The 26,327-nt window shown below is 38.3% G+C and overlaps 1 protein-coding gene across 1 annotated transcript in view; it reads left to right on the top strand.

Moving 5' to 3' along the window:
• LOC149173326 (uncharacterized) overlaps positions 1–26,327 on the top strand; it is a 208,236-nt gene that overhangs the window by 121,429 nt on the left and 60,480 nt on the right. The window contains exon 4 of the mRNA XM_089426663.1: positions 2,000–2,057. Coding sequence (XP_089282789.1) covers positions 2,000–2,057 — 58 coding nt within the window. The remainder of the gene's footprint in view (positions 1–1,999; positions 2,058–26,327) is intronic.

Genomic DNA, 26,327 nt, shown 5'->3' with positions numbered 1-26,327 from the left:
GAGCATGCACTAGTGTTTATTTTCAGTATTTACATTGTAAATAACTTGTTAAGTAACGCAACAAGTAGGTAGGAATAAATAAGATAAAGTGCATGGAGGGTTTCTAACTGGTAGACTTAGAAACTTCAACAAATAAGTCCAACTTCTTAAGGTGCCATTAGGTAATATACATTTAGTGATTTCTTGAAACACAACATAAGAAAGGTTAGTTTTATAATTTGCTTAAATTTGACCATGGGGAAACAACAGTTAACCATTTTGGGTGTGTCAAATCCTAGGACAAAGTGTGTTTTCTAGGTTGCTAAGTAAAAGATAGGTGATGTGATGGAAAATCATGATAGGGGAAGGGGAATGATTCATGCAATGACCTTTGAAGTCTAGTAATGTTGCAGATGCCTTACATTTTTGATCATGCAGCCTTCAGCTGGGCATTTTGTGTATAGAAGCATTTAAGGAGGGAGCTTAACATCGATCTGCCTTTCTTGACATTGTATCTTACTAACCTTTTTTGCCTTCTTCTTTAAGCGTTTGTTTCATTGAACAAGTCACTTTTTCTTTAAATATTCATAGACAACCATGGGACTAGGGCCAATGGCCTCATAGCAAAGTGGAATTCACTCAAACTTTACATTTATTGGCTCTCCACCTCTTTTAATAACTTAGGATTTTCTTCATTTAGACCATTTTTTGTTTGTTTTTGAATCTTTGACGAGTCAAACATAAAAGGGGAAAGACTTATTATGAACAGAATTGAGTGAAGGGGTACAACGGAAAGTATTAATTATGGGTGGGGATGTGTAAAATGGTATCTTAATTAGTTTCCCAGCAGTATATGCTGATCCAAGAAATGACAACACTTAAAGAAAACAATGTCACCCATGGTATGATGAGGCAAAGAATAAAACTATAATGTTATATGGTGTTGTCCGATTTCGTTAGAGTTTACTATTTTCACTGCAAGACCAAGAAGTTATGGTACCACAACCAAGCAAGAATACTGATACATGAGATATCCAAGTAGAACATGCTGTAAGTTGTAAGCAAACTGTAGCATCCACAAGTACATCTGTAAATATGAGAGGTGAGGGTGGAGCATCTGATTTATTGCAGCTGAGCTATTACAATGATGTATCTAAAGGAGAAAATGAGAGAACTGTCTGAGTCTGGAGAGCCGGAGCTAGAGGCCTTATGGAATCAACAACAATACACCCCTGTAAGGTTGAAAATGAGAGAACTGTCGGAGTCTGGAAAGCCTGAGCAAGAGGGCTTGTGGAATCAACAACAATACACTAATCCTGGCAGCTTAGGGCACACTTCTCTAGTTTGTTTCAGGGTAAGTGTTTCCTTACCTGGCCTAGGAGCTCCATAGGGATGGTTTATGCCTTCTGTAAACGATAGCCTTCTTATTTATAAAAGAAGGGCTGAGAATTCCATCTAGATGGTCCGAGATTTTGAGTTTTGACTTACAGCATTGTATTTGTTTCAGTTAATATAACACAGATGTGTGATGGAGTGATTCAGATTTATACTTGCTGTTTACGTTTTCAGGGTGATTTGTGTTTGTAGAATCTAGTATTCTGATTTTGCAGTTTTAATAGTCGTTTATCACTGTTAAGTTTCTTAGTTTTAGAGTTTAAATATGAGTACAGAATCTTCTTACCTTGATTTTTTGAATTTAACATATTTAATTGTTTCCTATCATAACTCCTTTTCTTGATGAAATAGAATTCGGCAATGGTATACAAATTTATCATACTTAACCCATGTAGGATACCCTCAAAAACTTGATTTAATTTTAATCTATTGGGAGTAACCAAAGATTAAGGCCATTTTGCCCACAAAATGGCTTTAGTTGTTGCTCAAGTTCTCCCTAGTGCTTGAATCCTGAACATATAGCAAACATTTATAGGAAAGAAACAAAGAAAGAAATAAAATGATTTAGTGTGAGTACTGCTTCCATTTTTTCCTGGTTTCTCAAGGAATTGTTTTCAATAAACAGGCCCAGGACATCTCAGATTTGGGTTCTTTGAGGGATGCTGCCAGCCTTTTTGTTCCAGGTAGTTCTAAACTTTACGCAGACGTATTCCTAGATTTATAGTTTATGGTTCAAATGGTTGTGTCACTGGTTATTCTTATCGATGACATTTTTTATAGTAACCGTTGATGGTTTTATCTTTAGTTACTATATATGTATATAGAAATGCACGCGATCGAAAATATCTGCAAGTCCAAATTACCTGAAACAGGGAAACAGGTTGTTTCTGAGATGGTATGAGTTTTGGATACACCGCACATAAAGTTCAAAGACATGGAAAAATGGAAATGTATACCATAGAAAAACTTAAAATGCTTCTCTTGATAAAAACTGTAAATATTACTATTTTGAGAAATATTATCTACCCATGAAAAATATGTACAATTTTATTACTTCATTACTTTATATTTATACTTTATTAAATAAAAGTAATATATATATATATATATATATATATATAATTTGTAGGTATATATAAAAACATAGTCATGTAATAATATATGTATTTATACAAGATTAATCTGTAGTAATACCTAGACCATGGTCCTTTGGATTGACGGTGAACGGGTGCACTGTTAAGGCACTCCATGCGAAAATGTCACCAGTTCAAATTCCCCATAGGTGTTCACCCCACAAAAAAAAATAAAAATATGAAGTAATACTTCAATAGTTTATATACAATATTACACATACTTGCTTACATGGGTTATGATCCATTATTTAAATAGTTTACATACAATATGCTGTAGTCTAAACATGCTACAAATTAGCCCTTTTCTGTTCACTCAAAACAATGGGAAGTGAAACTGATATTTTTGGCTTGAAATCTGGCAAGAGTAATTTGGATTGATGGAATTGTGGATATTATATGTTAAAATTGCACAATCCATTTGCAGTAGGGGTATTTGATGATGCTGAACCCGTTTCTGTATTAAAACCATAATTTCATCAATCTAAAAATGCAATTTTGACAAAGATTGTGCATCCGGGTTTTCGTGATGGCGAACCAAAATGGCAAAAACGGTGAAAAATGTTTAGCCTTTTTCTATACAATAATACACATGCTTATATTGGACATGATCTGTTATGCTCACAGCAAATGAAGATTTGACAAATGGAAGCAAAAGGTTCTTTTTTCTAATTTTAATACCATATATTTTTTTTTATAGATTCCTAAGTTGCACTGAAAAGGAGATGGGGTTTGAAACGGATATGGCAAATTTTCAAAAAATCTGGATACAATACAGGAAGGAAACGACACACACACACACACACACATATATATATATCAATGTTGATAATATTGGTATCAGCAAAATATCGGCGAGGGTCCAGAAAACATCTTATCGGCAATATCGCCGAAAATATTGGAAAGCATAAAAAATGCATAATATATTAATTTTTTTTTAAACATATAAAGCAATAACAACATGAAATAAACACATTGGCACATAAATATGAAGAAAGCACTGATATATATGATGTCAAATAGAAATGATACATCAAAGGCAATTCCAAATCCTGCTGATGCCTGATAATTGTCCAATCAAGGACTCAAATGTGGAGAACCAATACACAATAACATCACATATGTAAAAGTATCTCATCATCATGAGTTATATGTAGCAAAACAAATAAAACTAGCAGTTATCTATCTGAAATCAGTGCTCTCTCCCCCATTTACAGGAAAACATGATGGGCTGTTTGCTAGGCTTGCCCCTAGCAGTAGAAGGCCCTGGCTCTACCCCTGCACCTAATGTCAAATAATGAGTGCTAGGTATGGAGCTATGCTCTTCTATATCTATAGCAGATGGTGTTGATGCTGATTCTCCCATAGTGTCCTTCTCCTCCTCTGCCTCCTGCTCCTCCTCCTCGTGCTGCTCCTCTTTAGAGTCCTCCTCCTCTTGCTGCCCATGTTCTAATGGATCATCTGGCTCTAACCATGAAGGTGACTCCTCCAAGATGGGCACCTCAGACTCCACCCTCCATTGAGACAATACATCAATATTGTCTAAGGAAATGGCATTTGGATCCATTGGTGCTTCTATTTGCTTCACTCGAAGTCGGATATTGTAATGCACATACACTAAATCATTGAGGCGTGCGAACTCCAACCTATAAGAGTGTCAAAAAAACTAATGAGTCTTGAGTCTTGAGTCTTGACACTTGAGGATCATAAATTAAAAATTAAAAATTACAATAAATGTAATTGCTCAACTGAAGGCTGAAGCTCAAAGTTATACCTATTGCGTTTTTTTGAGTGTATTTTCTCAAATACACTCCAATTGTGCTCACACCCTGAAGAGATACATGTTTGACTTAGGATTCTTATGGCCAATTTTTGGTGCCCTTGCACCATAGCTTCGCCACCAAATATTTACAACAAAATTAAGAAATAAAAAAGTCAAAAAATTAAAACATAATTAAACTTTCAAATAAAATCTACATAATTGAATTTTAAAAATCTAGAATTATAAATAAGCAAATTCTAAATTGAAAATTCTAATGAGTGATGAATTTTAAAAATCTAGAATTATAAATAAGGAAAATCTAAATTGAAAATTCTAATGAGTGATGACTTGTCACTTACGTGGCATGAAGAGGGTCCTTTCCCTAATAGCATCATCAAAGCCAAATAGGCCAACACAATCCCGATAAAACTGTATATTGCGATTGATTTTGCTACGAACCTCAGGATCAGGTACCATCTTCTGAATACAAGAATGGATCCCTTCCATCACCTCACCATCAAAATCAAAGGCACATTTGTATGAAAATGCGAGGTTGAGGAAGAGTGCTATTGCATGAATGGGTCGATGAAGCATCCCTGCCCATTGACTATCAATCACATCCCATAACATCATATGCCTATCAAGCCCAACAGAACCCTTGTCTGCATAATAAGAATGAATGGCCTCCTTGGCCCTATCCATGGCCTCATACAAATAAGCCATTGTAGGCTTGTCCCCATCCACCAATCTCAGAACCTTTACTATAGGTTCACTACCTGAGCATGCTTCTTCTACTCTCTGCCAAAACGTGTCAGAGTACCCCATTTTTGCAATGGCTCTCTCATCCTGTCTCCTGCTGTATCTACAATCACGACTCTCGTCAGAAACAAATATTTGCTTCAACTCAAACTGGTATCAAAGCAAACACTGAAGAGTAATAAAGTTAGTGGTGAAACGTGTGATTGCAGGACACCGCAACTCCTTGTTTCTAGTGTACCTCCTCATGAGGCTAAGAACAAAAGCATGGTTATAAATAAACTTGGGGACGCTCCTAGCCATATCAATCACCTCTTTGATGAAGGAGAGTTTCCCCATATCCTCAAGTAGAAAATCGATACAATGTGCTACACACAGAGTCTAGAACGATGTGTGGTGCTTCTCCATAAGCATCCTGCTGGCAGACACATAATTAGCTGCATTGTTTGTTATGACTCGCACCACATTCCGCACACCAATCTCTCAAATGAACCCATCTAACAACTCACATATCATTGCTGCATCTTTGATATGTGCTGATGCATCCACTGATTTAATAAACATGGTACCTTTAGAACAATGTACCAAGAAATTTAGAAGGATAGTACCCTTCCTATCTTTCCAACCATCAGACATCACTGTGCATCCAGAAACTTCCCATGTTTGTTTCAACTCCGCCAATCTAGAGTTGATGTCCTGCTTTTCTGCTTGAAGAATTGGTCCCCACAACTCCTCATATGTAGCACTTTTGTACCCTAGGCTCACAACAACAATAACATCACACATTGGCTGCCAAAATGGATTGGTTTTGGTGATGCTGAGAGGTAAGTCCCTCCAGAAAAGACACCACCCCATAACTCTATCTGCTTCTTGCTTCTCCTTTTTAAAAAAAATTGATTTTATGGAAGGTTGTGCTCCATGTCCTATTCGTGGAACAAAAAATGATGACCTCGCACTAGCAATAGTAGATGATGCTGTAGAGCCCCTCCCACTACCCTCAGCCTCAAAATTAGAAGATATCCCAAAAGATCTACCTGCACGTTCAACCTTGTTTCTTTCTGCCTTTTCCTTCTTTTTGTCTTTTTCATCAATTGCTTCAAGAGCTTTTTGTATAAGCTCCGGACTAGAAACTGTACAAAGCTCAACATCATGTCCAAGGAGTCTAGCCAGATGGTATTTCAATCGCGTAACTCCTCTTGTTATCCAGGTCCCACACAATTTGCATGATAGATATGCCCGATTTGTCCCACCATCAGTCTCTCCATACTCCCAAAATGGGTCCAAGGCTTTTGGCATGTTTGTAGTGAGCTAATTCAAACCTAGGGCACCAAAAAAACAAAAAAATTGAATTAATGATTAAAGTTACTCCACCCATACACAAAAAATAATAAGTAATAACCACCTCATTTTACAAAATATTTTTTTTGCTACATTATTTGCAATGTGAATTCAATGAAAAATGACAATAAGAGGGTGCATTTGAAAGTTAAAAAAGAAATGGAGTTTGCTGTCCAAATATGGAGAAAACCCTTGCATTGGCTCATGGGCATGAAAATCATAGCAAATGGAAAAAAGAAGAAGAAGCAAAATGTTGGTAGGCAAAGAGGCAAGCAAGAATAACCCTAAATCTATGAAAAAAATCATTAACATAGGGGTTTTTAAGAACATACCTGTTAATGGAAGAAATGAAGATTGTCTCACTGTTCTTCAATCTTTGATCAACAAAAAATTCATAGTTGGTGGTGATAATGGCTCTTCGATCCTCAATTCCTCCTTGACAACTACCACAATGCTCTCCCCTTCCTTCTCCAACACTCAGAAAACCAAAATGAGCAAAAAAAAATAGTGTTTTCCCTTTTCTAGGTGCGGGTTAGATGGATCAGTGGTATTTACTATCGTCGCGAGATATAGACGATATCTCAGAAATATCGCGATATTTTATCAGTGATATTTCGGCTCCCTGAGAATATCGCGATATTTTCGAATATCGGCGATATATTGCCGATATTGTCAACATTATATATATATGTATGTATATATATAAGAATTTCATATTACCATTCATCTTTTAGAATCTAGATTTTATATCTAAAAATACATAATCATCATCATGAATTCAACATAAACAAATTATCATCATCAATTCAGCATAAACATTGTCATCATCATTAGTGATTATTAATATATTATAACATTCAACATATTATTATCATCATTAGTAGTGTAATCAGAAATGCTACAACCTTTGTGCTTTTGGGTCCAACTCTTTGAAAGAACGTGTCATGCATGGCAACTGGTATCTATCTTCCTTTCATGGTGATTAAAAGGCCCATGGGATCATTGGGATATTCTGTCAAGACCTATTTGAACATTTCAATCTTCTCAGCATCAACTTGGTCTCTTGACTATTTGCAGACAAAAGATTGGCTAGAGAATATTTATTATATTGGAGGGATTTATGAATTTAAGAGCAAAATCAACGACAAGTAACACAATCTTAACCAAACTGAAAATTAGTCGCTCAAATAAATCTCTTTACAGAGACATTCATCAAACTCTTATGTTTGCATTTTTGAACATCTATCCTTTTTTGAGTAGTAAGAATCTTTGATAAATATATGGAGTGCTGTTGTTTCTAAAGATTTAGAAGAGACGTTATGAGATTGTGTTTATAGTGAGTTATTTGCAAATCTGATTTCTTCATTTTTACTATTTATTTATGGCTATACAATTTTTCACGCTTTTTAACATTTTTAAGGGTGGATTCCGATCACTATTTTGTGGATCCATTTTCGGATTTCTGGAAACGGATCCAAACAAATTTAAAACCCTTGGGAATGTATCCAATTCCAAATCCAAAGTCGCTGATTTTTTAAACGGTACAAAAACGTTTTTACAACATTTCGGACAAGGATTATATCTGTTTCCGTTTCGAAACAAGGATCCGTGTTTCTGGCAAATTCTTCAGGGGTTTCCGGTAACTTTAATTATTCCTATGTTATTATGAATTACAAATTGTTCGTAAAATCACGTGATTGTGTATAATTGTGGAGGAGGGGCAAGGGAATGCATCTATACATTAATTATAGAATTGATCGCTGAATACAAGATCTGTAATAAAGGTAGACAAGGAAAGCTAGTTGAAAAATGTAAGAAGGAGGAGGTCAAATAACAAGTTAATATAATGTATATGTATTGGTTTCGTCTAGGGTTTATTAAATTACTAGCATGTGCTTTACTTGGACTAACTGTTACCCACCATTTTGTGGGTGATATCCCTAGGAGAATCTTTTTTTTCTCCATGATGGTCCTCAGCTGGTAGCCAACAGCCCCTTGCAGCCCCAACTAGCTCGTTGTTCCATTTCTCCGCTACCTGAGCCAACTATGTGGTCCCTCACCCTTCTCTCATGATCGTATGTTTGAAGGTGGGCCTCCCAAATCTAAAAGTATGTCTTGTCATTTGGTAATTGAGTACTTTAGTTTGCTTATCATGGACATTATTAGGCATGGAATAATGGGGGGATTTGGCGGAAAGAGGGGACTAGGTATGCACCCTTGACCCCTAGATCTCTTTTGGGGTGTTAACCTTGAACCAGTGTTGCGAAAATTGTGATTTCCAAATTTCACCGATAAAATCGCGTGATAATTACAAGTTTTTTTTTTTCGGCGATTTTTTGGAAAAAATCACGATTCAATGTGAAAAAATCGTGGGCCATGCTGACAACGCGTTTATAAGACTAAAAACATGATTTTTGGAAAATCATTTGCACAGACAACGACAACGATGGGGTTTTGGAGTGACCTAGCAAAGAAAGCTTGGTCGTTTGGGAGCTGAATCAGCTGATTAGAGGAGAAAAATGGATTGAGAGCTAAGGAGGAGACGAATTTTCTCCATCAAACCAATATGGGCACTGTTGTCGCACAGATTGTCACGACAACGCTCAAACCGGGGGCTGTCACCCTGATCCCCGATCTCTCCGTTTAAACCTGTCTCCTGCGGCTAAGGGGGGTAGACCCTATAGGAAAATGGATGACCAACTGTGAACTAGTTGAGTTGGGAGACACGAGGGGGAACAAGCACTTAATTGATTTTGCTAAGTTAATAGACCAGTGCCTTATGAAATAAATGATTAAACGATTATTTATCAAATGCTGCAGAAGTATGAACACATCAACAATCGTTTACCATCAAACAACTCAAACAAAGATTAACTTTTACCAAATGCGAGATAATCAATAAATGCTCAATGACTTAATGATACTCCAACAATTAAAATTTCGAAAGATAAAGGGCTTTAAACAACCACGTAAAATGCTAACCAGAGATCACATTCATGCAGTTAATCTTCAAATGAACATTTAAGCATGTTTAACCATTAATTCCCACATCAAAATTTTAACCTCAGCAGAAAAGATAAAACATAAGGAATTCCTGAGCCAAGACTGAAATTGGCAAAAAATTTCCCAAAATATTTTTATATTTTTCAAATAACAAAATTTAAAATAAAAAATCTAAATAATATTAAAATCTAAACTAAATAAAAGAAACCCCTTTTTGCTTTTTATAATTTTATAATAAATTTTTTTTTTTATTTTTTTATTTTATTTTTTTATGAATTTTAAATAAAATAAAATTTAACTAAACCATAACAAAAACTAAATTTAAATCCTAGAATAAAACTTAACTCTAAGACTAACTATACAAAATAAAGCACTAACACCTAAATCAAAATCGAAACTCCCCTTTTCCCTTTTTTATTTTTTATTTAAAACTTTGAAATCGAACTAAAGTAAGATAATTCTATCAAAAAAATAAAAAAGGACTAAATCTAAAACTATGTCAAATGAAATCTAATTAAAATTTTCTTTAGTCTAATATACACAAAATCAAAATTTAAAAAATCTAAACATTGGCTTTTATTGTTACGTGAAACCCAAACTTCAAATTAAAAACGTATCTACGTTGACCCTAAAGGAAAAACTCACGCATATAAAAATTCGTCCTCTCCACGCACGTAACAATACCAAAACGCATTACCTGGCCCGTGTATTGAAAGACTTTTTTTTAACTGTTTTGTGTGCAGTGCAGGAATCGATAGCAGGTTTGCAGCGGGTAGATAGCCAACCGGTAGTGAAGAAGCCGAGGAGTATGCAGGAAGAAATGAGTTTGCCGCAGTTTGGAGGTCAGATAGATGGATGGCGAGGTAAGACTGCGTGCAGGTAGTGAGCCTAGCTGTGATGAGGAAGAAAGACGTGGTGAATGCAGTGTGGAGCAGGCGTGCTGGAGTTTTGATTTTATTTTTGTCTTTTGCAGGCTGGTATATATTGACGCTGCCAGCAGGTTTGAAATGAGCGTGGGGATGAGTAAAAACGCCTGAAAATGGAGGTTAGGGAGGACGGACTGCAGATCTGGGGCAACAGATTGATGAAGAAGATGCGTTTGCTGATGAGAGAGCTGGCCTGAAGCAGCGTGATGGGACTGGAGCCACAGGGGTAGATGAATGGATGAATTCTGCTCGATGATTTGGTGGATGGGCAATGAGAAGAGCCAGACAGTGGCAACTAAGGATAGCTGGGGGATTAAAAAAAAAATTTTGCAGTCCTCGGAAAAATATTCCAAACCCCAGAAGCTGATATTCACTCTTGTGCTTTAGAATTATCAATGAAACCGATGTAAGATTTCTTCCATATCTGAAAACAATTGAAATTGAAACCCTTGGACAGCGAAACAGTTTAGATAAACCTCAGAAATCTTCAGAAACCCTGCAATCTGGAATGGAAAATCACCCAAAAATAATATCTGAAAACAAACGAAACTAAAACCCTAGATCAGCTAAACAGCATTCACAACTTTTGACTCTTAAACAGCCAGATTTATCAATAATCAGCATTAATATTATCAAAATTCCAGATTTACTATGAAAATCTTTAGAAATCTCTCATGCAATTCAAAAAAAAAAAAAAAAAAAAAAAAAAAACCTTAAATGATAAACCCAGGATCGAAACTGGCTGGGCTCTGCAAGAGAATGCTTGCGGGAGTTGGCTGGTTCAGCCGAGAACTTCCCCAAACGCCCACTGATCTTCTCAATAAGGGTTTCCTGCACAGCTCACTTCAACCATCAATAAAGAGGGAAAAAACAATACTAGATTCGAGATACAATGGAGATACCTGCCATTATTTCAGAAATCTTATTACCATTCAAACCCTAGTAAGTGAACAAGATACCTGTGTTCAACAATACTCCAGATCAAGCTATTACTAATGGCTGAAAAATGAAAATATGCAGAAAATAAAACAGCTCACAGCATTTCAGGAGAGTAACACTAGCAAGATTTCAACCCCAAAGTCTTTCTTTATTAGCACCAGAAAAAAGTTTACAGGAGAGCTTTCTTCGGCACAAGACTCACAGATCGAATATATCTCAAATGACCCTTAGCACCCTATTTAAAGGAAAAATTCCCAACAGCTAGTTCGAGTGATCCACGTCAAAATGATCTCGACCGTCAATGAGGATCAAGATATCCCTTAATCTCATTCGTCAAATTTTTTAATGCATTAAAAAATTGAAATTCTGCATTTATTTACTCAAAAATATTATTATTTTATTATTTTTAAGTTTTTATATTATTTTATTATTTATTTTATATATATATATATATTATTTTTATTTCTTTTATATATATATTCTTTTTTTATCTTTTCAATTTTCAATTTATTAAATTATTTTTAAATGGATCCTCGAACTTAGCCTTTGGAAAAATCACCTAGGACCTAGGACTTAGGACTTATGAGGGGATTAAAATATTTTCTAACCCTCAAGACACTTTACATCATGACTTTTACGATTTTACATCTCAAGAGGGAAAACCCATTTGACATAGGCCCTCATAGACCACCCAGTTCTGCGACACAACTATAATCTAGCAGATTAACACATTAGGATTCCTCTAAGATTCTAATGACAAAATTCATTCCGGCTTTGGGGTTAGGCTGAAGGAAAACTCTGCCGATCATGGATTGGTGAGACAAAAAACATTCCGGAACGTAGATTATCACTAGAAAATTAGGTCCACCTAGGCAATTTACATACATGACTCAGATCTGCTAAGATTATTTACAATTCACACATGCAGACTGGGTTTACAACATAATATGACCAAGTCGACGATGATTGTCTAATGGCGCGGACATGTCAATCAAGCGCTATCCCTTTTGCGAAGAAAAGGAGGTGTACTTGCTATGGGGAGTTGACACGTAGTGGTCAACAGACACCAAAATTTTGTGTTTTGTAACTTTGTTTTGGTTTTTATTTTATGTTTTTGGTTGGGTTTGGAATTTGGATAACCCATTGTTTATCAAAAGAATTCAATGAGTTATCAAATATTTTTGAATTGATTTGATGTGGTTTTTGATTTTTGATTTTGTTTGTTAAAAACTTAAATTGTCAAAAATTCCATTTGTTTTGTCATGTTACTCATGTATGTAATTTTTTTTTAGTTTTTGTAAATTGTAAGTTTGTAACTTGTAAATTGTAATCCTTATTTTGCCATAGGTTCACCATTCAACTTCAAAGTTCAAAGTTCAAAGTCAAACTTCAAACTTCTTCTTACAAATTTAAAACTCAAGAATCTAGAGTTCAACCAAGTTACAAACATGCCAAGGAAATTGGACCCTTTGTGGGAATTTGGTGAACCTAATGGAGGGTTTGATAGAATAAACTTGTCTTGCAAGTTGTGTGGGCAGCATATGTCAGGGGGGGTTTACAGATTGAAGTATCACCTTGCACAAATCCCTGGATTTGATGTAGGGCCTTACAAAATACAAATCCTGAAATCATTCGAAAAGCCATGAGATCATCGGAAAATTTAGAGCACAATAGAGAGGCCAAAGCAGAAATGAAGAAGAAACTAACAAAGTTTGTGTTAGGCTCAGGTGAACAACGAAGTGGCACTGGTTCTACTTCAACATCAATATCTACAACCAACCCAGTAGCTGCCTCATCATTTTTTGTTCCTAGAACCATGCCTAGTTCACAGCCATCTATCATTTCAATGCTTAAAAAAACTGGGAAAGAACACACTGACAAGTTGTTGGCCAAATTTCTCCTTTGGAGTGATATTCCTTTCAGCGTTGCAAGGAATAATCCATTTTTTCAGCTTACTGTTGATACTATTGCAACTGTTGGCCCATGGTACAAAATCCCTTCATATGATGACTTTAGAGGCCGGATTCTTCAGAATGGAAAGGTTGATTGCACCAAAATATTGGAGGAGTTTAGGGCATCATGGGCACAAACAGGATGCACTGTGATGTCAGATGGTTGGATCGATCAAAAGGGAAGAACTCTTATAATCTTCTTGGTTAGTTGTCCTAAGGGGAAAATGTTTATGAAATTTGTTGATGCATCTTCACATATCAAAGATGCAAAAACTTTCTATGATTTGCTGGATGTGTTTATTTTGGAAGTGGGTGCAGAACAGGTTGTCCAAGTCATAACGAATAATGCTGCAAATTATGTTGCTGCTGGCAGGATGCTTATGGAAAGGCATCCTACTTTATTTTGGACACTTTGTGTTGCACATTGTATTGATTTGATGTTGGAGGACATAGGGGAAATTTCCTTTGTCAAAGATATTGTTGAGTCATCAAAAAGCATTACAAAATTTATATATAATCATACATCTGTGTTTAGCTTGATGAGAAAATTCACTAACAACAAAGAGTTGGTGCGCCTCGCCATTACACGGTTTGCCACCAGTTTCATATCTCTTCAATCCCTCTTGAATTCTATGTGGGATGTGAAGAGAATGTTTCTTTCAGAGGAGTGGCGTGCTTTGACAATGAGCCGCAAACCAGAGGGAGAGGCCATATGCAGATTAGTTTCATACCAGGAAGACTTCTGGGCGGGAGTGCAGGAGGTGTGCATCGTTACTAAACCTTTGGTAAAGGTTCTTTGATTAGTTGATGGTGAGAAGCCCGCAATGGGCTATTTGTATGAGGCCATGGACAGGGCGAAAGAATCCATTCGGGCCTACTATGATGATAAGGGAGATGAGGGGTTTCAGAGACAACTCCTCCTATGGGAAGTGATTGATAAACGATGAAATAACACACTCCATCGTCCCATTCATGTTGCAAGGATCTACCTGAACCCCACATTTTCTTACCCATGTGGGTTCGTATTTGACGCTGAGATCATGGATGGATTCTTAACCTTTGTTCAGAGGATGGTGCGATCTCCAGCAGAACGTACAGAAATCTCCAAAGAAATTGAGACATACAGGATGGCAGGTGGCACATTTGGCTTTGACATGGTTGTGACTAATAGGATGACTAAAATGCCAGGTATTTTTTAGTTTGTTTCAAATTTCATTGTCTCTTCGAGTTCATAACTTCAAACTTTGCTTCAACTTTTAAATTTCATTTTTTTTTTCTTATGTTTTTTTAAAATTTTATTTGTAATTTTGTTGTAGATGCATGGTGGAGAATGTATGGTGCCAGGGTACCCCTTTTGCAAAAGCTTTCCATTCGAATACTTAGCCAAACATGTAGCTCCTCAAGATGTGAGCGCAACTGGAGTGTATTTGAAAAAATACACAACAAGAAGCGCAACAGGTTAACACTTAAAATATTGCAAATTTCCAAATAATTTTTTGAATTCATTAAACAATATTTTTTTATAATTATTATTTCATGATCTTTGTACTGGTTGGAGTCCCAGCGACTTAATGACATGGTCTACGTCTACTACAATTTTCGATTGTGGGTGAGGCAACTTGAGAGGACACGTGATATGGAGGCCATCTCATTGGATGGGATTGACACCCTTGCTGCATGGAGGGTTGAGGCCGAGAGGCCTCTCATGGAGTCTGCCGATGATTGGTTAGAGCAGGAGGTAGTGGAGGAGGAGGAGGAGGTGACACCACCTACCCGGGCTACCCCTGTCACCAGTAGAGGACGTGGTCTACCTCCTATAGCTCCTAGTTCTTCAGCTTCTAGAGCACAGCAGAGTCCACTGCCAACTCCACTGGCATCTACATCTAGAGGGAAAGGGAAAGCTATTGCATTTTCTCGCAAGAGGGGTAGAGGAAATCAGTAGTATTAGACTTTAGTTATTTGGTTCATTTCATTGTATATGACATTATGACTCATGAGATACATTATTATATTTTTTGTTGATATTTTGAGGCTGAGTTAGGAGTCATGAGTCAGGACTTACTGTTCAGGAGTCTGGACATGATTGATGATTCACTGTTATGTGCAGTGTTCACAGGGACTCGCCCCCCCCTAGGGGTCTAGTTTCCTCGCTCCCTCGCACTTCGGGGACTTGGGGACGAGTAGGGGACGTTTCCCCACGCTCCCAAAAATGAGGAAACTCAGGGGGACGTGCCAGGGGGACGTTTCCCTTTCCTGAGGGGGCGTTTCCCTTTGGTGTGTCTTGACGGTTGTTTTTTTTAAGCGACAATGCTATCATAACTAATCTACAGATGGAGGTTCCATGTTTTGATATTTTCTTCCAACCATCAGTTCTTCCGTGGAGTCACCATGGTTCCGTGGAGCACCTCTGCTTTGACATTTTGATTTTACTCATGCGATGAGATTCGAAACATAGAAGTCACGCCAACTAACCTTGTGTCAAAATGTTCTAATTTCAGTATGAATGCAACTTTCTCGAAAGAAACCAGGTTTCCATGTTTCACTTATAAATTTAAAATTTTAAATATATTCTGCAGGTTTTCATATGACGGCCTTGTCTATGGCCACACTGGTTTTCATATGATGGCCTTGTTTCGATTTTAAATATATTCTGCAGGTTTTATCATTGCACAATACAACAACCCTTTCCGAATCATTGGGCATGTGAATGAAGTTTGGGCAATCATCACAGCGTCTGTCTCAGAGCAGTGTCAACCAAACTTGACTGTGCTGAAGAGTGTGAGTTGAATGCAGCTTCTCAATGTGTATATATTGTAATGACCCTTTGCAAGTACTATTGTGGAATCCATGAAAAATAAATTCTCTCGCTCTAGAACTTCGCTATAGTAACTTAAAGTTTTAACAATACAAAAGATGGGGACCTGTGTATACTTGCTGGCTTGTTTGTATAATCTCCAGACTCCTGTAGATCCTTACGCGATATTGTTATTTAGAACCTATCTAAACTAGTACCAAGGGCATATATTTAAGTTAAAACTTTTCATATGACGGCCTTTTGTCAGAAGCTGTTCAATTTCATTGATGAAATGCATTCGTATTAAAAACACAGCTCTATAAACCAAGATTTCAATGGGATGTAACTTACCAGCCAGTCATTATGTTACTAGTTTTAATTTTAAAGCCTTAAAGGAGGTTGAAGGTCTGGATATTTTATTATTTTGGGCATATCACTTACATCTTTAGGATCTGATCTTCAATACAAACTGTGCAAGAGGAAGTTTGTAATGGTCGAGGTCTTCTATACATCTGAATTCACTTGCTATCAATAGACCTTGTCATGATTCTCGGTCTCCCTTTTAGAGCAAAATAGTGGCATCTTCAGAGATCTGAAGCAAAGTTTGTAACTAATTCAGGGCACGTTGACAGAGCTGAGAGATTTATCATTTATGTTCAGACTACAGAACAATTGAGCATAGGTTTAAAATTTTAAATTATATCCTTTTCTTTCTTAAACGCAGAAGTTATTAGAGTCTAGACTCTAGACTATTAGTTGAGTGAATAGATTATAGAAACAGTTTTAACTTTAGGAGCAAAGGATTTTTTTTCATTTCTTTTTTTATCATTATGTTTTGACTCTTTCAATTCAAGCCAAATTGTCATAGTGGACTCAATTAATAAATTATATGTTAAGTTATGGTATGTTCTATGCTTATAACAGTTTACTTCTTTTTCTTATTATATTCCACCGATTAGCAATCATATGTACATAAAGTAAAGTGTAGATAGAACATTAAACGATCGGCAGAAAACAAGCCAAGACAAGAGACACAAGATGTGGCGGCTAGCCAGGGACAAGCCCCACAATGTGTGGGGAAACCCTTTGATCAAATCTTCTTTTATCTTCAATAATTCAGCAGAGAGAAATGGTACAATAAATCTGATTCATATTAGCAGTAGCAAACCCTAGATCAGCAGCATCAGCATTAGCGGCTTCATTATCAAACTAGGGCAGACCATATCTCACAAACCGACCGTCGGATTGACTTCATTCCACCACCAAAAGTTGCGGCTTTTAGAGGAGGTTCAGATGAACCTATAGCGCAGTTCCAAAGAGGAGATCTTCTAGGCCACGCAGGTCAATCTTTAATTCTGCAGTTGCAGCTTCAGTTTCAGCAGTTTCCAGCTTCAAACTAGGGCAGTAGATATCTTGCAAACCGTTCATCGGATTGACTTCATTCCACCACCAAAAGTTGCGGCTTTCAGAGGAGGTTTAGATGAACCTATAGCGCAGTTCCAAAGAGGAGATCTTCTAGGCCACGCAAGTCAATCTTTACTTCTGCAGTTGCAGCTTCAGTTTCAGCAGTTTCTAGCTTCAAACTAGGGCAGTCGATATCTTGCAAACCGTTCATCGGATTGACTTCATTCCACCACCAAAAGTTGCGGCTTTCAGAGGAGGTTCAGATGAACCTACAACGCAGTTCCAAAGAGGAGATATTTTAGGCCACGCAAGTCAATCTTTACTTCTGTAGTTGCAGCTTCAAATTCAACAGCTTCCGGCTTCACATGTGTGAGAGAGAGACCCATTTCAGCGCAGTAGAGAAGAGACTCATTTTTGCGTAGTAGAGAGAGAGAGAGATGTGATGAGATGAGTGAGTCCAAATGAGGAAAATTCCTCTTAGATTTATACACAATGTTGGTGGGTGAATAGATGCGACTGTTGGGCTTCTGAGCCTACATAAGTTGTAGGTCGGCTTGATAATAATTCCATAATCAAAATAAATTCATATCTCCATGAATACTTATCGGAATCGGATGATCTTTATATCAATCCTACACCTCTCGACGAGAATGAATAAGATGACCCACATGAAGTTTTGCCCTGGTTGCCAATTTTAACACTCCCTCTCAACCATGGAGAACTTCATCTGCAATCTGTCTATCGGTCGTTACTATTCATCCATCAAATGCACTGCCCTATACAGCCTGACCCTTGTCCTGCTCTTCTCTATTCTGCCTGTTCTGCTTTGTCTTGTTCTGCCCTACACTGATTTGTACTGTTTTGCTCTGCTCTTGCATTGTTCTGTTCTGCTTTGCTTTTGTTCGAATTATGAAGAAGAAGCAATGATCGATGATGTATCATACTGACTCAAAGTCAGTCTCAGAGTATGTACCACTGGTCCCAGACCAGTCTCAACCAACCCGAAGTCAGCGTCATAGTGAGTACAACTCCACTGGTCCTAGACTAGTATCATCCTCCACTGACTCAAAGTCAGTCTCAGAGTGCGTACCACTGGTCCCAGACCAGTCTCAGCCGACCCGAAGTCAGCTTCATAGTAAGTACCACTGGTCCCAGACCAGTATCGCAGTCTCAGAGAGTGTACCACTGGTCCCAAACCAGTCTCAACCGACCCGAAGTCAGCGTCATAGTATGCACCACTCTCACTGGTCCTAGACCAGTACTGCACTGACATGAAGTCAGTCTCGGAGTATGTACCACTGGTCCAAGACCAGTCTCAACCGACTCGAAGTCAGCGTCATAGTATGGTACAACTCCTACCACTGTTCCCAGACCAGTATCGCAGTCTTAGAGAGTGTACCACTGGTCCCAGACTAGTCTCAACTGACCCGAAGTCAGCGTCATAGTATGTACCACTCTCACTGGTCCCAGACCAGTACTGCACTGACACGAAATCAGTCTCAGAGTATGTACCACTGGTCCCAGACCAGTCTCAACCGACCCGAAGTCAGCGTCATAGTATGGTACAACTCCTACCACTGGTCCCAGACCAGTATCATTGATCCCAGATCAATGGAGGTCATCCTAGCGTAGGGAGTACGGTAGATACAACGATGCGTCCATCGGTACTACTATGGTATCTAACTTCATTTCCCTGCGCATTGATCAGATGAGAGGTACTTCCCATGAGTCCGAGACTGCATGGGTAGGATGCCTCGACAGGAGAACTAATCAATCTTGTCCTCACAGGAGAACACATCAATCCTGCTACAATCGCCGTGGAGAACACATCAATGCAGGCTGCCATGGAGAACACATCAATCCAGGCCTCACAAGAGAACTAATCATCCTGCTACATAGGAGAGCGAATCATCCTATTCCACAAGAGAGCGAATCATCTTGTCCCACAAGAGAGCGAATCATCTTGTTCCAGTGTGCACCACCAGGGGAGGGTGAGTCACCCTGTGGTCATATGTTGCTCCAGTAGGAACTGCAAGCCCTCAGAGCTCCCAGAGCTCAATGTATGCAACATGCAGGACCCTTGTACAAGGGTTTCTTGCTGACTCCAAGTCGTTTGGGAAAATCACAGATTAGATCTTTCCTCGGGGCTTTGACAAGGTGTATCAACCTGTACATCATCTTAATGTGATGGAGCTTCCTTGCTCATCGACTTACCATATCCCAAATGATGTCTATCTGCTGGAGCAATTGATGAATACGAGATTCCTCAATAATCGAATCCCACCTCTGGTTGTTACAGAGAATCACAGTGGTATCCAATGTAAATCCAAACAGCTCACTGAAGAGCTTTCGCAACCAGACTGCCTCACACGAGGTTATGCTAGCAACAATATATCCTGCTTCGGCAGTGCTCAAAGCCACTGACTTCTGCTTCCTGCTCATCCAGGATATCGAAGCAGATCCCAAGGTGAAACAGTACCCGGAAGTGCTCTTACGGTCCACCACACTGCCTGCCCAATCAACATCAGTATATCCAAGTAGTCTCACATCTCCGGCAGTGTATTTTAATCCATGAGAGATTGTGTCCTGAAGACATCTCAGAAGATTCCTGGCATCAATCCAGTGAGGCTCAACCAAATATGAGCTCACAATGCTAACTGCAAAACATATGTTCGGACGGAGGTTCACCAAGAACATCAATGCGAATGAGTTTTTGAAACTCAGAGGCATTTCCCGAGTTTGGTCCGACATCACTACCATATAACTTCTAAAAGTTAAGATCCTCGAGGTAGTCACAGGCTTGCAGTCCATCATACTGAATCTTTCCAATATATTTACCACATATTTTCCTTGAGATAGGAAAATTTCCCTTGGCTCCTGCCACACGTCAATTCCTTGGTCCTTCATTTCAAATTCAGAAGCCATCTCCCTCTTACATTTGTGAATGAGAGGGTTTGCACTTGTTAGAAAGAGGTCATCCACATACAACACCAGTATGAGAGGCTTGTCATCTTCAACCTTAAAGTAAAGGTTAGGATCAGCTTCACTCCTAGTGAATCCCAGCTTCATCAAGTAGCTATCGATCCTCTCATACCATGCTCGGGGTGCTTGCTTCAGCCCATAGAGAGCCTTCTTCAACCTGCATACATGAGATTTTCAATCATAAATCTCAAATCCTTCAGGTTGCTCCACATAGACCTCTTCTTTGATAGAACCATGCAAGAACGCGGTCTTAACATCCATCTGATGTAGGTTCCATCCTTGTGAAGCCACAAGGGCTATGATTTAGCGGATGGTCGTATATCTGGCAACAAGTGCAAATATCATAGTCTATACCTGCCTTCTGGGATAAACCACGAGCAACAAAATGAACCTTATACTTTTCCATACTTCCATTTGCTGCATGCTTTATCTTGGAAAGCCATTTTGAAGTAACAATTGTCTTGTCTAGGGTCTGGGAACTACTTCCCAGACATCATTCTCCATAATAGACTCATATTCTATGGTCATAGCATCCTTCCATAGTTAATGCTTTATTACATCTGAGAATGATGAAGGTTCATTTTGTATGATCGTGCTCATGATGGTCAGGTATCCCTGATACTTCTTGTTGTCGCGCGGATTGACACGACAACGCTCAGACCGGGGGCTGTCACTCTGATCCCCGATCCCTCCGTTTAAGCCTGTCTCCTGCGGCTAAGGGGGGTAGTCCCTGTGAGATGATGAGACCAACTGTCGACCAGTTGGTTGGGAGACACGAGATACGATATAAAAAGCACTAAAATGATTTGATTAATTGAGCAGACCAGTGCCTTAAGAGATTATTGTTAAAATGATTACTTGTTAGATATAGAAAAATAAACCGTGAACAGCAATCATTTGTCATCAAAAGGTATCAGCGAAATCAAATAACCAAACGATATCCAGCGACTGAGAATTTTGAAAAAAGATAAATGCTTTAAACCACCACGAGAATCCTAGACCATTAACTTAGATATCATATTCGCATCTCGACTTGAAAAATTTAGATCTTAAGATATAACATGAAAAACAACTGAAACTGGCAAAAAAGATTTTCCAAATTTTTTATGTGATAAAATGAAACCTAAAAACCCTAAACCCTAATAAAAACTGCATAAAGCAAAAAATTTGAAACCCTAGATCAGAGAAAATTGAAACCCTAAGACAACTGATTAATTTACAGATTTGGCCCCTTAACAGCCAGATTCAACAATAAGCACGGAAAACATTTTAAAGAACAGAAATTTCAGATCGTCACTGTGAAGAACTTCAGAAAATCTCTCATGCAAACTTAGAAAAATAAACCGAATGATAGACCCAGGATCAAGTCCAACTGGGCTCAGCAAAAAAAATGCTTGCGGGAGTTGGCTGGTTCAGCCGAGAACTTCCCCGAACGCCCACAAATTTCCTTCAGAAAATGTTTTCTGCACAGCTCAAAACAACCGTCAACAAAGAGGGCAAAAATGCTGCTAGATCTCAAACAGTAATGGAGATACCTGCCATTACTTCAGAAACCCTAACAGCACCCAAACCCCAGCAAGTGAACAAGATACCTGTGCTCACAATACTCTACGAAAAGCTATTATTAATGGTTGAAAATAACATATGCAAAAAATGAAATGATCTCACAGCATTCCAAGAGAGTAACACCAGCAAGATATGGACCCCAAAGTCTTCCTTTATTAACCAGAAACAGATTTACAAGAGAGCTTCTTCAGTATCTGATTCACAGATTGAATGAATCTGAAATGACCAGCTAAGACCCTATATAAAGGAAATGATCCCAACGGCTAGTTCAAATGATCCATGTAGAAATGATCTCGACCGTTGATGAAGATCAAGACATCTCTTGATCTCATCCGTCGATTTATTCAATTAATTTATTATTATTATTTTTTAAATTTCTTATTATTTATTATTTTATTATTATTTTTTAAATTTTTAATTTTTTTTTATTATTTATTATTTATCTCATTTTTTTTAATTTTTTAATTTTTTATTATTTTATTATTATTTTTTAAATTTTTAATTATTTTTTATTTATTTCATTTTTTTAAATTTTTTTTATTATTTATTATTTTATTATTATTTTTTAAATTTTTTTATTATTTATTATTTTATTATTATTTTTTAAATTTTAATAATTTTTTTTTTTTTAATTTTATTATTTTATTTCATTTTTTTAAATGGATCATCGAACTAAGCCTTTGGAAACATCACCTAGGACCTAGGACTTAGGACTCACGAGGGGATTTAAAACATTTTCAACCCTCAAGACACATTTCATGATGACTTTTTTACAATTTACATCTCAAGGGGACAAACCCACTTAACACAGACCCTCATCAATCACCCAGTTCTGCGACACAACTATAATCTAGCATATTAACACATTAGGATTCTCCTAAAGTTCTAATGACAAAGTCCATCCCGGCTTTGGGGTTAGGTTTGAAGGAAAACTCTGCCGATCCATGGATCGGTGAGACGAAAAACCTTCCGGGACATAGATTATCATAGAAAGTTAGGTCCACCTAGGCAATTTTACATACATGACTCTGATCTGCTTAGATTATTTACAATTCATACATGCAGACTGGGTTTACAATTGAAATGATCAAGCTGCTGATGACTGTAGGCTGGCACGGACACGTCGTTCAGGTGCTACCCCTTTCTGCCAAGAAAAGAGGGTGTACTGCATGGGAAGTTGACCAGTAGAGGTCAACACCTGTTAAGTTTCTTACTTTGATGGAAGGTTCCTCAGGGTGCAGCATGTCCTTCAGCATCATCAAGTATCCCCCTAAGCCATGAAGGCCTCTTCCTAGAAGAGGAAGGCTCATGTGGATGAGGATCAATCGGATCCATGGGTTCTTCTACATCAGGCATTGATTCATCATCCTTTTCTTTCAGTTCCCTGGTGTCGGCTTCTTGAGAGCTACTCAAAATTAGCAGATTGTCCACCTTGCTGAGAGCCATATCTTTGTCAAAGGTGACATCATGACTAATCACGACTTCCCTTTGATCGGTGGTGTGAGGAAAAGTCCTCTTCTCTTTGGGTTCCCTGGTGTCGGCTTCTTGATCTCGGTGATTCTTAAGAAGTATGCTTGCATACTTTCATCTTTACCCTTCTTGATTTCCCTCAGCGTATTTCTAAGAAACAAAACTTGATTTGCATCATTAACTTTAAATAAACTCACCAGTCTATCGTGGATTTCCTTGGAGGTGTCCAGTTTAGAGATGTAGGCCACCAAGTGCTTGTTGATAGAGTCCCGGATGATCTTCTATTGTTTTGACTTCTCCATTTTTCCATTTGTTCCAGGCAGCAGCAGATGCATTTGATGGAGGCTCAAAAATATTGCCTCTCACATGATCCAACACTCCTTGATTCTCAAGGGTTAGATCGATAGACATCTTCCATCCATGATAGTCAGCTTTCTCACGGAGCTTATCTTCGGCAGGAAAGAGTGTTGAGGACCCCATAGTTCTTTTAGGATAGCCTTGCCAATCTTCTCTTCGATGATTGCCCTTGCTCTTACTCGGGCTTTGTCTTCACCTCAGCTCCGATACCATGTTAAGTTATGGTATGTTCTATGCTTATAACAGTTTACTTCTTTTTCTTATTATATTCCACCGATTAGCAATCACATGTACATAAAGTAAAGTGCAGATAGAACATTAAACGATCGACAGAAAACAAGCCAAGACAAGAGACACAAGATGTGGCGGCTAGCCAGGGACAAACCCCACAATGTGTGGGGAAACCCTTTGCTCAAATCTTCTTTTATCTTCAATAATTCAGCAGACAGAAATAGTACAATAAATCTGATTCATATCAGCAGTAGCAAACCCTAGATTAGCAACATCAGCATTAGCGGCATCATTATCAAACTAGGGCCGACCATATCTCACAAACCGACCGTCGGATTGACTTCATTCCACCACCAAAAGTTGCGGCTTTCAGAGGAGGTTCAGATGAACCTACAACGCAGTTCCAAAGAGGAGATCTTCTAGGCCACGCAGGTCAATCTTTACTTCTGTAGTTGCAGCTTCAATTTCAGCAGTTTCCGGCTTCAAACTAGGGCAATCGATATTTTGCAAACCGTTCATCGGATTGACTTCATTCCACCACCAAAAGTTGCGGCTTTCAGAGGAGGTTCAGATGAATCTATAGCGCAGTTCCAAAGAGGAGATCTTCTAGGCCACGCAAGTCAATCTTTACTTCTGTAGTTGCAGCTTCAGTTTCAGCAGTTTCCGGCTTCAAACTAGGGCAATCGATATCTTGCAAACCGTTCAGCGGATTGACTTCATTCCACCACCAAAAGTTGCGGCTTTCAGAGGAGGTTCAGATGTACCTACAACGCAGTTCCAAAGAGGAGATCTTCTAGGCCACGCAAGTCAATCTTTACTTCTGTAGTTGTAGCGTCAAATTCAACAGCTTCCAGCTTCACGTGTGAGAGAGAGACCCATTTCAGCGCAGTAGAGAAGAGACTCATTTTTGCGTAGTAGAGAGAGAGAGAGATGTGAGAGATGAGTGAGTCTAAATGAGGAAAATTTCTCTTATATTTATACACAATGTTGGTGGGTGAATAGATGCGACTGTTGGGTTTCTGAGCCTACATGAGTTGTAGGTCGGCTTGATAATAATCCATAATCAAAATAAATTTATATCTCCATGAATACTTATCGGAATCGGATGATATTTATATCAATCCTACACCTCTCGACGAGAGGAATCTAATAAAATGATTATCAGACATGAATAAGATGACCCACATGAAGTTTTGCCCTGGTTGCCAATTTTAACATTATATTTTATATTTATAAGTTTTTAAGACCATGACGCTCCCCCACGTTTCCTAAAAAATGGTGGGGAGCTTTTGCATAGGCCGCTCCCACGCCCCCTCGCTCCCTCGCCCCCTCGTCCTGGAACCTTGGTGGAACATTGGTTATGTGTGATGTAGCACTAGAAATGATACTAAACATCTTATATATTAGTTCTTTTATCATATTTATGTGTCAATGTATTTATTTTATGTTGTAGATGCTTTAGATATTAAAAAAATTGAAAAAAATGAATATTTGTGTATGTTACGATTTTTTCCCCTTTTTTACCGCTTTTTTCCCGATTTTTATGATTTTTTCTCCTCGATAAATAATATCTCGATAACGATTACTGCAACATTGCCTTGAACCCTAGTCCCGTGGGATCTCTTTTACTGACCTTTGGGATTTGGGTATAGTATTTCATGGGAAACCCCGATTTTGGATGCGTGGTCCCGCTCCTCAATTCATATATATCATTCCCCTTCTGCTTATTATACCCCCCTTTCATCACTTCTTCCACTTGGTCCACATTCCTCCACTTGGTCCACATAGGGTCAACCGCCCCCTCCCCTTGCCCCACATCTTGGGTCGGGCCTGGAATGATGCCTCAGAGGTTGATGCAGCTGAAAAGGAAAGAAAAAATGTAATTGGCCACATTCAATAGGAAATTGTACCACAAAATGCAAAAGATGGCCGAGACAAACACATTTAGCACGTGGGAAAAATCCATGGCATGAGTTTTACCCCATTCCATGGCCATCACCCTGGTTCCTACAGGCCCTAGATGAGCCTACTCTATCATTCAGGAAACCATGATTGTCCCAACCCCTGGTGGGCGATGAACTGCCCCACCTGAAAAGGGGGTATTCACTGCTATACTTAACACATCATGCTCTCATCCCTTTGGGCCCCGAGCAGTTAACCAAAGAAAATCACAAAAGACAAAAGGCATTTGAAGAAGGGTTGAAAAAGCAAGGCCGGGGTAACTCATGTACCATGATTGCTCCCTCCTATACATTATTTACCCAAGTATGGGGCTTCCCTTTATTAGCTACCCTTGCGCCATGGGATGTGACCCAGGTTGTGCCCCATTGTCCCCTACTCCAC

The sequence above is a fragment of the Pinus tabuliformis genome, chromosome 4_2 (assembly GCF_031772625.1).
Source record: "Pinus tabuliformis cultivar Carrire ecotype Pingquan chromosome 4_2, CPIR1, whole genome shotgun sequence".
Taxonomy (NCBI): domain Eukaryota; kingdom Viridiplantae; phylum Streptophyta; class Pinopsida; order Pinales; family Pinaceae; genus Pinus; species Pinus tabuliformis.
The sequence above is the reverse complement of the archived record's forward strand: the minus strand, read 5'-3'. Positions and strand labels throughout refer to the sequence as shown.